Consider the following 16062-nt stretch of genomic DNA (forward strand, 5'->3'; position numbering starts at 1 on the left):
AATGTGTATCATTAGTCAAACAATCGATGCTGAAAGTTAGCGTGCATTGGTTTAATCTAGACTACACACTTGTTGTGGTGGCTGACGTTAAATCATAATTATTAGTGTCGACCGTATAGGTCGACAGTATAATTACACTCTTAGCGTGCTCATTACTGACACTAACCTTCAATTTATTTTCAACATAACAACGAGTAATGATATATACACACCTCATCTTTGAAACACTTCATTTCCACCTCTTTTTATTTCTATCTCTCTCCTCTTATCATCTATCACATCTAATACTTTCTCTCTCTTACTTTTTCTTTTCTTCCTATCTCTCTCTTCATTCCACCTCTCTCCACCTCAAAGAGAGGTGTAAATATAACATTATTGACATAACAACACCAAGTTCCTGTTTGGATTGATAATTATTGAATTCAAACTTTTGTTTGCTTTTTAATTGTTTCTCAAGCCGAATAGTTTTCATTGATATATATATATATATATATATATATATATATATATATGTTCTATATTTATCATCTAGTACCATGAATTATCATTGAATGCTTTGAATTTGGTTATATAGCTTGCCACTTTATCAGTGTGATTTCTCTATTATCTTCCCCCTTTCTTATTTCTCGTATAACAGATAAGGAAATGATGACATAAAATAGAGAAATTATAGGGATAGAAGTGAAAAATCTACTTGAAGGAATTCATAGCAATTAATGATGGCGCATAATACATTTCAATGTCAAAGCTATTCAGCTCGAGAAAAAAAATCAAACAAGAGATCGAATTGAAACATTATCGATTCGAATGTGAATTTGATGACGTTATAATGAAAATAATTTAAAGTATTTATCACAATGAGAAAACATTTATAACCAACAACAATAACAAAAATCAATAACACTCATATCTACTTGGAAAGATTGTTCTTAAGATTAGTTTTATTAATAAGATTTCGTCTTAAAAAACAAATAAACAATCATAATTTATTACTGATACTTTAATTGTCTTTTACAAATATTATATTGTTCCATAACACTTACATCCCATTTTTATAGCTTTAACTTTCAGCATATGAATAACTTTTTCAATCTTCAAAGTCCGCTTTTCAAGAGCAGACGCAATTTCTTTTGCTTGTCTCTCTCGATCCTCGATGTATCTCCTTACTCTTCTAGCAATTGTTCATTTTTTAACATCTTCCATGACTCTAAAATTAATCTAAGATACTATATATTTGTGTCTTTAACATAGATCTAAGCTACTAGTAATAAATCGCAAATAAGGCATTAAGAAGGAACCACAGGAAATCCTAAGGACTTTCAATCACAACCATCATGCCAAAATTTATACTTTATAGGGATAAAAGTTAAATTATGAATAAATATTGATCATACCAGCTATACTGTGCTTTTTGTTGATAGTCATAACTTATCATGGTTTATCTGTATCGACTCATTTTTTATTTTCTGGGGCCAGGGTGTGCTGTTGTTGGGCCAGGCCATGTTTGGTGCTAGTTTTTTTTTTTTTCTATTCTCTTTGTGTAGTTTCCTAGCTTTTCCTTGTATCTCTATGAGCTGAAGTACCTCTTGTACTTCATATATATAATTTTCTTATCCAAAAAAAATCAAAATATGTTAAATCATAGAAATAAACATGATGTTAGATAAAACTAAGGTTTAAATTTGGTTACAAGTGCAATACATGTGCTAAGTCATATTGGAAGGTGAATGTAGTGGTGATAGAGCACGATACAAGAGCGACATATGCTATTGTGGCCAGAGGCGTGTCGACACAGCAGAGGGCGACGCGTCAACACTAGTGGCAGAGGTAGAGTGGTGTTGCAAAGGAACTAGGGTTGTAAGAAGAAGAGGGTGGAATGACGGAGGGAGGGGACTTTAGAGGGAAATGGGCAGGAAAACTCGATTAGAGGTAAGGTAGGATGGCAGAGGGAGATGGGGCAGAGGTAAAAGTTAGAGAAAAAGTGAACTGGTGGCGGTTCTGGTAGTGGAAGGGGTGGAAAGAAAAGGTGCAACAAAGGGAGAGGGAGCAACATTAGGAGATGAGGTGAGGGTTAGGGTGTGTAAGGGGCTGCGAGGCAGAGAATGTACTATAGAGGAGAGTTAGAGGTGAAGGATTGTGACGGAGAGAGGTGGGGGCGAGGAGAGAGAGGTTCCTAGGGGAGCGCTAGAAGTTTTGCCTAGAGCCCTCACAAGTGGTTAAAAAAATATGTAGGATTCGACTCCCAACAAATAAACAGTGAACTAAATTTTTTGTGAAATTCAAATATAAAAAAAATCTCAAATTTATGTACTACACCACTATATATTGGAACTATTAATTATGTGATGTGTCAACCTCTTAGTTAGCATTTGTTGGGCTAGTAATTATGTGTGTTCTCTGGTTTTTCTCAAGGGGGTTTTCGAAGTAAGGTTTTAATGAGACATTTTTTTAAGTAGCCTTGCTTCCAAGTGAGAATGTTAAGTGTAACTTTGAGTTGTAATTTATTTCACTGTTTTAGCTTTCCTTACTACTCCATCTGTACTGGGTTGAAGTAACTCTTGTACTTCACTTCAGTATATATCTTGGCTTATAAAAAAAATGTGGGTTCTCTGGTATGAATTCCCAGCTCAATTAGCTAGGACTTTGACAATTAATCACAAGTTTAATTAAACTGATCAAGTCAACTTCATGAATCCTTTTGCCACGTACGGCAAGAAATTGAATCTCTAACCTATATAAAACGTTTTGCATGCTAGGCTGCATACAAAACAAAAGCTGTCGATCGATGATTTATTAGATCTAAAACAGTCTCAGAAAGGAATGATAGTTGCAATAAAAGATGATAAAAACCAACTAGCTAGTGGGAGAAGCAGAATGGAAGATGATAAGGTGGCTGAGAAAACAACCCTTTTAATTAACTCCAAAATGGAGATTCTGGCCCTACCTTAGTGTTTTGCCTCAAACAAGTGGGCTTATTTTTCATTGAGGAAAGTAGTGCACTTTGTTAAATCATGACAATTTAGAGAGAGGGGAAAAAGATTAAAGAATTTTTTCCTAAGTGCCATAGTGTCAAAATATAGAATTGTTAATTTGATAGTTAGTTCAAGTGATACGTGTTTGATTTCACTTAATTAATATTTCATGTTCAAGTTTTATAAATGAAAGAAAATCGTGTTAGGAGAGCTAACCCTGCTCATAATGTTGATGTTATTAGTTTGAAATGATTGCTTAGAGTAGAACACACATGAAGAAAAACAGTAATTAAAACTTAAAAGTTAAAACCCATTACATACTATTTGGGCCGTTCTTGATGGGCGTTTGTTTTTTAAAACATATCTGTACAGCTCCTCCAATTTATTTCTTTAATTGTCTCATATGTTACATCGAGTGCAAGTTTTTGACCAACTAACTCAATCCCTGTGCCTTTATTCAAGTTTTTAATTTACATATCCTAATGCTTGCAATCATTATTTCATCTCTATCTCTTCATCATTGTGAAAAAGTTGCAAATGAAATAAAAGATTACTACAACAAAGCTCATCAAGATCAAAATGAACACAACTCACTCTCCGCATAAAAAGCCTATAAAAAATCTCTCCACATTAAAAAAAAAAACAAAAAACTAAAATGTCTTTCTCTACTCTCTCTCTCTAACTCTCATGTCTCAACTCTTCATCACAATTAAGATTTTAAATTTGCAATTGCAGTGTAGAATTGCAGAAAAAAATTGAGTTGATGTGGTCACAATTGCAGTCACAATCTTATTGTAGGGACTCCAAAATTCTTTATGTTGCTGCAATTGTAGTTGCGGACTGCAATTTAAAACCTCTTTCTCAATTGGCCATGCATATGTGTGTCTTATGGCTCCAAGGGCTTCAAACAAACTTGAACTCCATACTTGGGCTTAATTGTGAGGACAACCACAGGGGCATGCTTGTAATTCTCTGAAATGGTGAAACTAAACCTAGAGATCAACATGGCTAATATGATCTTAGCTTCCATTAAAGCAAATGCTTGTCCAACACAATTTCTAGGGCCCGAAGCAAATGGTAAAAAACGGCCAGGAATGAATGACTTTGAAGTAAACCTTTCTGGGTTGAACTCATTTGCATCTTTACCCCATAGTTTTTCACTATGATGAATAGCCAGCACAGGAATCCAAATTGATAACCCTTTAGGTATGTAAAGGTCACCCAAAACTATGTCTTCAAAGGCCATTCTAGGAAGCACTGAAGCTGGGGGGTAGAGCCTCATTGATTCATTGATCACCATATGCAACTGCAAAATATCAGATTACTGCTTTAGTTAGTTGATATTTTTAGCACTAATTGTGGAAATGCTTAACTTTTGACCATTATTTTAGAAATCCACTAGTATTTAAATAAACCATGTACCCTGAGAGAGTGAAAAAATGAGAAGAAAGAAAAGTAGTGAATAAAATAATAAGTAAAAATTAGTTATTTATGAAGTATGGTTAGTGTTGTTTTCTTAGGTTTTTGGAGCTATATATTTATCAACTAAAGGAAGCTTTAAAGTTTTTTGTGAATTGTTGGAACACCTGACACGTGCAGTTTATGGTGGCTTTGGCAAGAAACTGCAGAGTTCATAAACTTTAGAAGGTGCGAATGTCTTGCAATAGTTTTGTGGATACGAATCAATGTTCTAAAGGACTAGGGATTTTTTGAAGTGGGTAGCCATTAACCACGCCATTGAGTAGGGTCAACTAATTTTCTTTTTGGTCTCTTTCATAGAAAAATACAAGTGTAAAAGCCACTCATGAGGCTCAAACTATGAACAAGATACTTCTCCCGTTCCTAATCATTTATTGTTTTAACTTTTGATCTAAATTCTAAATTTTTTGTTGTTTTACAAACGCAATGCATTTTTTCTCAATTTATTCCATGTATACCCTCATTTAATATTATATCTCTCACCTACCGCCTCTTATTTTCATCGATCAAAATCATAACAAGTTTCTTAACCAATAACTATCATATCTCTTTATTCACTTTAACTAAACATTAAATAAGAGTGTTTATGTCAACAAATATATCAATGATTGCACTCTTAAACAATGTGCATAACCTTAAACAACAAAAGATCAGAAACGGAGGAGTATATATTTCTTTTTTCAAAAAGTAGGACTCTATCGTTATTCAGAACTTGAATTTATAATAGGTTTTAACTTTTTGTGCACTTAATTGGGACACACTAAAAAGAAAGATAACCATTATTAATATTCTTTAAGATGACTCCAACTACCAACGCACGAGTGCAAAGATGATTGTTAAATAAATCATTTTTTTGTTTGTTTATTCACACATACATATCTAAGTTAGAATAAAATATTTCCAAGCTGGCCTTTCAAACCTTGGGCTAATAATAACTTAAAAGCCTAGGATCTTTAGATTAATTAGGCTTTTGGCATAGCCTGCACTTAAATAGCACTAATTATGAATTAATTGTCTTACCGTCAATTTTTTTTATGAATTAATTGTATTTTTTTTTGTTTTTTACTAAATTGTTTGGACCACACCCCATTACAGGTTTCATAAGAATGATCGGTGCAGGGTTTGAAATGCAACATTTGTGTAGGTTCTATGAAGAGTATTATACTCGACACCACAAAAAAATAAAAATATAAAGTTCAAAATAAAAAGGACAAAAACAAATTCAAGAAAATTAACTGTGTGCAAGCAGGGCCAGCCTAACACTAAATGAGGTCCAAAGCCAATTTTAAAGTCATTTTTTTTTTGACTTTTTTTACTTAGTATTAATGCTTGATTTTTTAGGCATTTTTTATTTAGTAAAATAATATTTTTTGAGGCCTTTTTTTTAGTAATTTTTTTTCTTTGAAAGTCTAAAACTCTTGCTTGAGTGACTTTACCCTTGAGCCGGCCCTGAGATACAAATTTGACCAACCTGCTACTTCCCACTCATCACCTAAACCTAAATAGCCTCTCTTTTTTTTTACAAGAGGAAAACATCCTCTAAATAGCCTAAAATGACTTTCTACCCTCTTGCAATTTATAGGTGCCATTAACAAGTTTTTCACTTTGATCTTAGATAACAGTTTAATTAAGCTTTTAAGTCAGTAAGTATAATAACATTATTGTTCTTATAAGTTTATTTATTTCAATAAATTATTGAAATAAACTCAAAAATATATTTATAGGTATATAAGTTTATTCATTAAATCAGTTATTAATTAGATTATTAGTCATTAATTCTTATAAATTCAACTGGATACTTGATTAAGTGCTTATATTATAAGATAACTTTGAATAATCTTTTACAAACCCCAAAAGAAAATATGAAGTAAAAATTAAGAGAGAGTTTTTACTTATTCATTCATCTTTAAATATTTGACTTTGTTACTTACTAGAGTGAGTTTGGAGAGTAGATCCACAGAGGGAGTTTCCCCATTGCAGACCCTTTTAACTTCAGCTCTGACTTTGTCTTGCCAAGAAGGGTTGCTGGCAAGTAACATAACAGTCCAAGTGAGTAAAAGTGCAGTGGTTTCATGTCCAGCAAAGAAAAATGTTTTGCATTCATCCATCACCAGCTGCAGGTTCAAGCTATTTCCATCCCCTCTCTTCTTCTGCATCTCATTCAGGAGAATACCCAACAAATCATTCCCATAAGAATTGCTTCTCCCAATTTCCACACAGTCTTTCCTGCTTTGTATTATCTCCATCAAAAGAGTCTCCACCTCCATCTTTAAAGCCTTTATCTCTCTGTTATACTTACTTGGAAAAAACCTACAAAAACAAAATTGAATCATAGGTGAGGTGACATTGACATCAATGGAAAAAAGGGAACAAAAAAGGGACAGGGGAAAATGCTTGTTTTGCGGATAAAAGAAAAGAAAGATGGGATTAAGACAGACAGAACTAGAATGATGGAATAAGAAGTAAGAATGTTTGAATCAATTTCTCTTCATGAGAATCAATTTTGAAACTCAGAAATATTCACCACATAATTAATTATGGCTTTAGAATAATTTGTAGAAGAATTTCCAAACATGTACGTGATGATTAGAAACTGCATCAAATGTGTGCTGATAATAAATGAAAGAATCCATTCCAAACACTTGCATTTTTATCATTCAAAGAAGCATAACCTATTTGGAAATCATTCTAAAATTGAATTTAAACACAAAATTAATTACGGGGAGAAATTTATGTACCTAACTTAGTTGGAAATCATTCTACAATTAATTTTAAAGACAAAACCAAGTTTGGGAGAAACTTCTATAGGTAACTTTTGGGATGTGCCAGAATTGATTATGATAAAAAATAATTTATCCACATGCTAAAATTCCAAAATTACCAAAAGAAAAGAAAATGGTGATTCAGAAAAGTAGTTGTGAACACAAATAGATAGATATGTACCTGCTCCCTGGAAAGCAAAGATGGCGACTTGCTTGTGCACAACGACTCTGCAGCACTTTGAGGAGATGGAATATTTTCTTTCCTTTCTTGTAGCTTGTACCAAACTCAGTTCTAGAGATGATATCTGCAGCAAGTTTGGTCATGTACTGGCCAATCTCCACCTCAGTTTCTCCACTCTCCACTGCATTTTCTAGTGATTGGAGCATCTCCTTAGTGCATTGCACCATGTGCCCTGAATAGCTCTGTATCCAACCGCAACCATTTGTAAAACCATTACCAAAAAATTCAAACCATTACTAAAAAGAAAATGGAAAACACGTTTGTGTCAGTACCTTAAGCCTGTCTCCCATGAATGCAGGGGCAACGATGTGACGTTGGTGGTACCAATCTTTACCATTTGCCATCAAAAGCCCTTCCCCAATGAAATGTTTGGAACCCTGCCTTTGCTGCCAGGATTTCCCAGATACTGTGCTGCATTTTGAAAGGAACTCTTTGATCAAATCAGTCTCAGTGAGACACAACCTTGGCTCTGTTCCATTCCAATATAGAAACCTCTTTCCTGCAAGAATCAAATTAAACAAACCTAATTATAAAATTATCTTATGTGAGTAGCTTCTGGTGCTGCTAGAATTGATTCAGAGAAACTGATCACGAAGTGTCAGAGTTGATTCTGAGAAAACAGAAGCTGATACAAATATGCTATATTATATGCATATTATATATTTGAGCAATTTAACATACCAAACTGGCTGGACCAGACCAGAAAATGTGGTAGAAGGCGACCAACTATGTCATGGCTGATGGTTTTCATGTCTTGAGAGGTTGTTTTTGAGACAAGGGAAGCCATGTCCAAGATGTTGCCGGTGAAGAGGCGCGGTTTCGGGCCGCGCACACCTTGCATCTCCATGATCTTCTTGATGCGTAGGGGAGTGAGCCAGTAACATGAGAGGCTGTCATAGATGAGTTTAAGTAGCAGGGCTGTGAGCATGGACAAGAGGGTTGTGAGGACCACCATAGCCATGGGTTGGTGGTAATATATTGTGAGTAAGATTTTAGGAAAAGAGTGATATGGAGTGAGAGTTTGATGCGTGAATCAACCTATATATATAGTGTGAATTTGATGGGATCCTTCATTTTTAATTATATGTATATACTTGCTGTGTTAACTTAGTGAAGCCCACAAATTGGTTAAGTGGTTTCGCCAATGTGTTCCCTCAATCAATGATCTTCACTACTCATTTTCCAATCATAGCTACAACTTCAATGAGAATTTATTTGATTAAATACATGCTAGTGTTTCCATGGGGTTGCTCTGTTACAAAATTACAACAAACTGTAGTCTTTTTTACAATAGGAAAAAAAATAAAAAGGAAAACTAGTTATTCAAAGTATCAAGATACATAGACGCAAAAACAAAAGAAAGAAACTGCTTCCAGACACCCCATCACGAGCCACTTGCTTCGCAAAACAATCAGCAGTGTTATTGTCCTCCCTTGCCATGAACAAAAGACATGTTCCACTCCCAACGAAGCATGTCCCTCACCTTGGTAATTGTCTCCCTGTCCCAAAAGGTTCTAGTGTTAGCCTGAGTGTGCACAACACACACCACATGCACAAACGACATCGCGTACCCCGACTTCCCAAGCATGTGTTAAACCCAAACCCAACTCCAAAGCCCGAAGCTCTACGAGGAAAGCACCCCCGCCGGAGGAGCTCGCTGAAACTGTAGAGCACCAAACGCGCGAAGAGTCGATCCAAACCACAGCCCCATCCATTCGTGAACCACCACCACCCTTCATCACCGCCACTGCCCTAAAACACTGCCACCACTACAACCAAATGCACCACAACCTCCACTAAGGTAAGGGTAGCTCGGTTTTAGAGTGTCTTTGAGTCTTGCATGCTTTTATCGCACTGCATGCGTTTGAGATGAAGATGTTTATATTGATTGGCCTTGGATTATGATTATTGTGCTGAACTGGGAAAATGTTTTCTCGAGGCTTCGGCCGAGTGAACTTATTGAGAGATGTGTCTCCGTTTTCTGAGAGGCTTCGGCCGTTTACTGGTTTCTGTCATTACTGTTTTCTAGTGGATTGGACATGGTTATGTTATACAGCACCGAATTATTATTTCATCACTCAGTAGAGCTTGATGTGTTTGTGTGAATGTTGTGATTATGAATAACATGTGGTTACTCTGAATTGACTATTGGATTGGGGGTGGTTGTCTGACTTGGCATATAAGGCTTAAGGTGAAAGTGGCGATGAGGAGGTGTGGTCCTATCATTGTCCCGCCCTGTGTGGTGTTATAAGTGGCGATCAGGAGGTGTGGTCCTATGGTTGTCCCGTCTTGTGAGACGCTAAGTGGCGATCAAGAGGTGTGGTCCTATGATTGTCCCGTCTTGTGAGACGCTAAGTGGCGATCAGGAGGTGTGGTCCTATGATTGTCCCGTCTTGTGAGACGCTAAGTGGCGATCAGGAGGTGTGGTCCTATGATTGTCTTGTCTGTGTGATGATGTGAAAGTGGCGATGAGGAGGTGTGGTCCTATCATTGTCCCGTCTTTTGAGACGTTATTGATTGACTCATATTGTTGGTTTTATTGTTATCTGATATGTTAAGTGGTTGATAGCTGAGTTAATCTATATTGCTGAGGTTGTTGGTATCTGATTTGATGCGATATTGTTGAGGTTGTCGATATCTGATTTGACGTTATATTGATGAGGTTACTGATATCTGATTTGATGTAATATTGTTGAGGTCGTTGATATATGGTTTGATGTGATATTGTTGGGGTTGTTGATATTTGATTTGATGTTATATTGTTGAGGTCGTTGATATATGATTTGATGTGATATTATTGGGGTTGTTGATATTTGATTTGATGTTATATTGTTGAGATTGTTGACATCTAATTTGATTTTATGTCGTTGGATATATGTTGTCTTCTATCCTGAATTAAATTGGCAGTTTACTTACCACGGCATGTATTAGATTTGAATAACATGTTTTTCTCTTTTATATGTGGTAGTTGTATGGAGTTAACCCTTTTTGTTTGCTACTTGTTGTGCGGGCGCTTAACGCTATTTGTTTAGAGTTGTTCATCCACAAATAAATACTTGTTATCATCAAAACATAGAGTTGTACCACATGACCAAATCTTGATCTAACAATCTCCCCCTTTCAAACGGTAGAAAGGGGGGGTTTGAATAACGTTTTCAGTACAAAACTACCACCTTAAAGATTTTAACAAATCTTTTCGAGAACTAAGTGCAAAAGATAGAGATAGAAAAGCACACAAGGATTTTATCCTGGTTCACTTGATAAATCACTCAAGCTAATCCAGTCCACCCGTTAAGGTGATTTCTTCCTTCTTAGAATGAAGGCAATCCACTAATCAGATAATTGTTACAACTGCACTTGAAACCTACAAGTGACTAACAATACACTGACTTAGCTATCACTAAGATTCACTCTCTTAGTCTTCTCTAGGATCCGATCAACCTTGATCTCCTAAAGGAATCACCACTAAGATTCACTCTCTTAGTCTTCTTAAGGATACTGACCTACCCGGTCCCTTAAGGAAAATCAAACAACTGTTTGAGGTTGGTGTTTACAAAGGTTTGCTTCTAAATAAGCTGAGTGTAAACCAAATAAGAATAGATGAAGAAAGTAGAGGCTTGAATCTTCTCTTGTATTGCAGCTCTTTGTTTTCTCTCGCTCTTCTCGCTCTCTTAGTCTTTCTTCTTTTCTTCAGCCTTTTATAGTCCAAGGTGCAAAGGATATTTCTGTTGAGAGAATATGACCGTTGGAGGGCATTTCTGGAACTTCCAGAACCTGCTGTGGCTGAACCTTGGTAGGTAGGCATTTCAGAATAGTACACTGCTCTTGTACTTCTCGATAGAGACCTTTGCCTTTAACCATTGACCTCTGATCAGAGTTATGCTTCGTGTTGGAACTTGTGAAGCTTGGTGATCAGAGTCAGAGGGATGCTTGGATCCTCTGACCTTCGTAACTTCTGCTTCTGGACCTTCAGAGCTTCTGAACCTTCAGAGCCTCTGGTCCCTCAGAGCTTCTGGTCTTCAGATCTTCTGATCCTCAGATCTTCTGATCCTCTGATCTTCTGATCCTCTGATCTTCAGATCCTCTGATCCTCAGATCCTCTGATCTTCTGAACTTCTGACGAATATATCTTCTGGTGTCAGAATCAGAACCTGTTTGTCAAAACACTCAAGACAAACATTAGAGTATCATAGTTGTTCATCCACAAATAAATACTTGTTATCATCAAAACATAGAGTTGTACCACATGACCAAATCTTGATCTAACAATCTCCCCCTTTTTGATGATGACAAAACCATGTATTTTGATGAACAACTCTAAACAAATAAACTGAATACACTAAGAGTATAAGGTATCAGAGTTAAAACTTATCCTGATGTGTATAGTTTATCTTGCTCCTTCTGAATCCAAGTCTCGTGCTTGATTCTGAGCTAAGCTCCCCCTGAATCTAATACTTAATATCAACGTTAGTAAAGTCTAGATTCTGAGCTAAATGATGTAGGAGTTGAGTTGTCAAGATACTATAAGTTCTCCCCCTTTTTGTCATAAGCAAAAAGAATGAAGGTGGAAAAAAAATAGTAAGAGTAAAAGACGAAATACTCCCCCTCAGAAGTAATACCAAGGGATACTTGGCTTCTGATTAGCATATCTTCTGATGAGAGCAGAAGTGTGGTTCTGGTGACATCTCCGTTCTGGACAAAATTTCATCTTCAGATACTTCAGAATGAGAAGCTAGGAACCTACTCTTCTTCTGATGACGCAAGTCAGAAGTTGTAGTAGCATCTTCTGATGTTGTTGCTTCTGGTTCGTCAAGTTCTGAGTCTTTGTTTCTTTCTGAAACGGTCATGCTCATCTCTGCAAGCTTTTTCAGCTAGCTTTGACTTGTCAGAGTCAAGCTTATCATTAATTCTAACATGAATAGCGTTCAGAATATCAACAGAGGGGTTCATATCAAAAACCAATGATTCCTTGACCAAATCTTGCTCTACTGATGCCTCCAAGATCAACTTCACCTTCAGGTTCAAGTTTTGGATCTTGGGACATATGCCTTTCTCCCGTCATGTGTTGCTTGCATCCACTGTCCAGGTTCCACGGTTGGAGTTTCGATGGACCTATTGAAGATATCTGCAACATATATAATCTTATCCCTAGGTACCCACTTTCTGGGTCCTTTCTTGTTAGTTAGCCCAGAAGTTCTGACAACTTTGGGTCTTTCAACAGGATAATATAAAGGAATTTTAGCATGATATTTTGACATAGAGAAAGTTCCTTTTATAAGAGGAGGTTTAGCAGCTTCAGCAGGTACAGGGTCAGGCAATATGGTACTAGAGGGAACAAAGCATTCATACAAAGATTTAGCTTTAGGCACAGAGGGCTCATTTCTAATTGGTTTAGAATAGCCAATGCCATGCATTCCATTTCTGCTTACGCCATAGATCATAGAAGCCATTAAGCTTCTATCTACGCTTTTAGCTAGGAATCTTTGAAAAGATTTTTCATACTTAGATTCATGCTTACTATCAGAGGCATCGCATGCAATAACTTCTTCTAACTTAGCAATTTGATTCTTAAGCACAGAGTTAGAATTAACTAAAGCATGGTTATCATTTTTCAAATCAGATATGATTTTCTCATGTTCAGAAGAAGTTTCAGAGGCAGCAGAGAAATTCTTTTTCAACCTTTTATGCTTAGTCAAGAGAGAGTTATATTTATCCATAATTTCAGACAAAGCATCTTTAAGTTCAGAAGTTGAGAAAGAATCAAATACCTCATTTTCATCGTCAGAGTCTGGATCTCCTTCTGATTCTGAGTCAGAGTCAACAGCTTCCTTTGACTCTGCTCCTTTGTCTTTGACAATAGCCACGAGTCCTTGGACTTTACCATCAGAGTCAACATCCTCTGATTCTGATTCATCAAAAGTCACCATCAGACTTTTCTTTGGTTTGAAATGCTTCTTTGACTTTTCGTCCTTTGATGAACCTTTGTATTTGCTCTGCCTGTGCTTCCAGATGCAGTTGAACTTTCTGGATATCAGAGTCAGCTCATCTTCATCAGAATCTTCTGATGCTTCTTCGGATTCTTCTGTTCCAGCTTGGAGAGTCTTAGCCTTTTCAGATTTGGATTTCAAGGCAATAGACTTCTTCTTGTGATCTTGATGTTCAGCACGCTTTAATTCATGACACTTCAGTATGCTTATGAGTTCTTCCAAACTCATCTGCTCAACATCTCTAGTTAGCTCCAAGGAAGTTATCAAAGGCATCCAGCTTTCAGGAAGACCTCTAAGGATCCTCATGACATGATCCGCAGTGGTGTAGCTGTTGCTGAGGGGTCTTATTCCAGCTACGAGCAACTGAAATCTGGAAAACATATCCTCAATGGATTCGTCAGGTTCCATTTGGAAGGATTCATACTGCTTGATTAGAGACAACGCTTTTGTCTCTTTCACTTTCTTGTTTCCTTCATGAGACATCTGCAAGGATTCAAAGATGCCCTTGGCGGAATCACGATCAGTAATTTTCTCATATTCTTCATATGAAATGGCACTTTGCAGAATAGATCTTGATCTGTGATGATCTCTGAATTCCTTCTTTTGATCTTCACTCATCTTCTTCCTTGGGATCTTTACACCATGTTCATCGACAGGAGGGGTGTAGCCATCAACAACAAAATCCCAAAGATCAGGATCAAAGCCAAGAAAGAAGCTTTTGATTCTGTCTTTCCAGAAATCAAATCTCTGACCATCAAAGATAGGTGGTCTTGCACTGTATTGATATGTGCTTGTAGTAGTGGTGGCATCCATGAGTTTTTCACACTGGCCCGGATCTACTGAACACTGTTAAGTGTGGTAATCAGAACTTGCGCTCTGATACCACTTGTAGGATCACGCGCTTACCACTACGCCAAAACCAATTGGTGTTAGTGAGGGCGCAACGTTATTTCTTATAGCGTAGCAGACAGCGCCCCGTTTCGAATGCTACCTGCAGGCAGGATGCTGGCCCACCTGGACCCAACATTTTGATGAAGCTTGACCTTGGTGCGAGTTAGAGATGACAACTTGAAGAATAATGGAAGACTCGAGGAGTAGAGTCTGGTGTAAGGCTAGAGCCTTGGGTTAGAGAGCTTACCATTATCGGTTAAAGCTCGCATAGAGGTTTTATGAATTTATGTTTGAGGTTTCGGGTAGGTTTCGATACGTTGCTTTCCTGCGTTTCCCTGATGTGAAAATCGTAGGGAGTATGTCGGATTCGTGGTGTCCTTGCATAATAGATTCTTTGTTGAATCTGATTCTTGTTAGGTTTCGTAGGTTGTGTGCTTTCATTTTCATCCTCGGGTACTTGCCTTATTCAAGGCTCGATGTAAATTTATTTACAGTTGGGAGTATGCATGACATATTTTGGAAATCCTTTGAGAAGAAAAAAAAATACTCGCTTTTATAAATCATTTTGGAAGACATTGCATCTTTATTTTAGCAGGTTACTAAGGTGACCCTCGAAAGTCAGGGTGTTACAGCAACCACCACCATCGCCACAACCACCACCCTTATCCATTGTAATCATTATTGTCGCCACCACTGCCATACAATATTGTCACCACTAGCATCACTATCATCACACCACCAACTCCACCACCATCGCCATTACTACCCCCGCCACCCTACCGCCACCACCACCACTTCCACAAACCTTGTATTATAGGTGTTAGCTGCTAGTTTTCTGATGTTATAATGAAGAAATGTGACTCTTCAATCCAAGTTGTAGTCAAGGTATGAGCTCTATGAATATTTCAATAGAAAAAATATGTTTTAAATTATTTTCAATCATTTAACACATCGGCTACAACATGGATTGACATTGATGATATCATCAAAGTTAGCTTAAAATATGATGACATTTTTTATGGAGGGGTTTGATTGCAACATAAAAAATACATGGTAAAATTGAACAATTTATTCCGTGCTAGAACATAGAGAGGGAAGTTAGTACCCAAAGTGTGAGGAAAGTGATGTGAATGCTTAGAGAGAGAAACTCTAACCGTTTAAAGAGAGAAAATATAACTGAATTTCAATGCTATTATTTCTCAAATGAGCTAAGAGTCCCTTACAATTGGTATTCCCCTCCTATTTATTGAGGTGGAGTTGGGCTTTGGCGCCTCTATCCTATCCAAATGGGCCAGTTGGGCCTCTGGAAGGGAGACACAAGGTCATGGCGCGTTCCCCGCCCAAGGTCAGGTCTCCTGAGCAAGGGACCCTGGGGTCTCGCCCAGTCCACAAGTCCACAAGACACCGAGCTCGAAGCATGAGAGCTAAGTGTGTCTTTAAGTAAGAAAACAATGGCCAACATGGCCTGATGAATAGAGCCTTTTGCAATCAACACTTTTGGACCTCCAGCCACGTCCTCTTCTTCCGGGCGACCCAAGTCCACAAGCAGGCTGGTGGCGACGGCCTTTAGTCCGTCCGACTCGGCATAGTTATGCACGCGCCCTAAATCGTGACACTCTGTCGCGTGTTGTGTCCATCCCACGCGTCGAGCCTTGAAGTGACGCCAGGGTCAGTGAATCCACAAAATCTCAACCGCTACCTTTGACATGTCTTTTTCAATCATGTCACAA

The 16062-nt window shown here is 37.3% G+C and overlaps 1 protein-coding gene across 1 annotated transcript; it reads right to left on the reverse strand.

Annotated features, from left to right (window-relative positions):
• Positions 1 to 3317: 3317 nt before the first annotated feature.
• Positions 3318 to 8479, reverse strand: LOC130728989 (cytokinin hydroxylase-like). The gene is made up of 5 exons (XM_057580583.1): positions 8136 to 8479; positions 7727 to 7953; positions 7395 to 7636; positions 6383 to 6761; positions 3318 to 4278 (listed from the first exon to the last, which is right to left on the reverse strand). The coding sequence occupies exons 1-5, from the start codon at positions 8413 to 8415 to the stop codon at positions 3859 to 3861; spliced, it is 1548 nt and encodes a 515-aa protein (XP_057436566.1). The 5' UTR covers positions 8416 to 8479; the 3' UTR covers positions 3318 to 3858.
• Positions 8480 to 16062: the final 7583 nt, after the last annotated feature.

This window comes from Lotus japonicus, chromosome 1 (assembly GCF_012489685.1).
Source record: "Lotus japonicus ecotype B-129 chromosome 1, LjGifu_v1.2".
In the NCBI taxonomy this organism is placed as follows: domain Eukaryota; kingdom Viridiplantae; phylum Streptophyta; class Magnoliopsida; order Fabales; family Fabaceae; genus Lotus; species Lotus japonicus.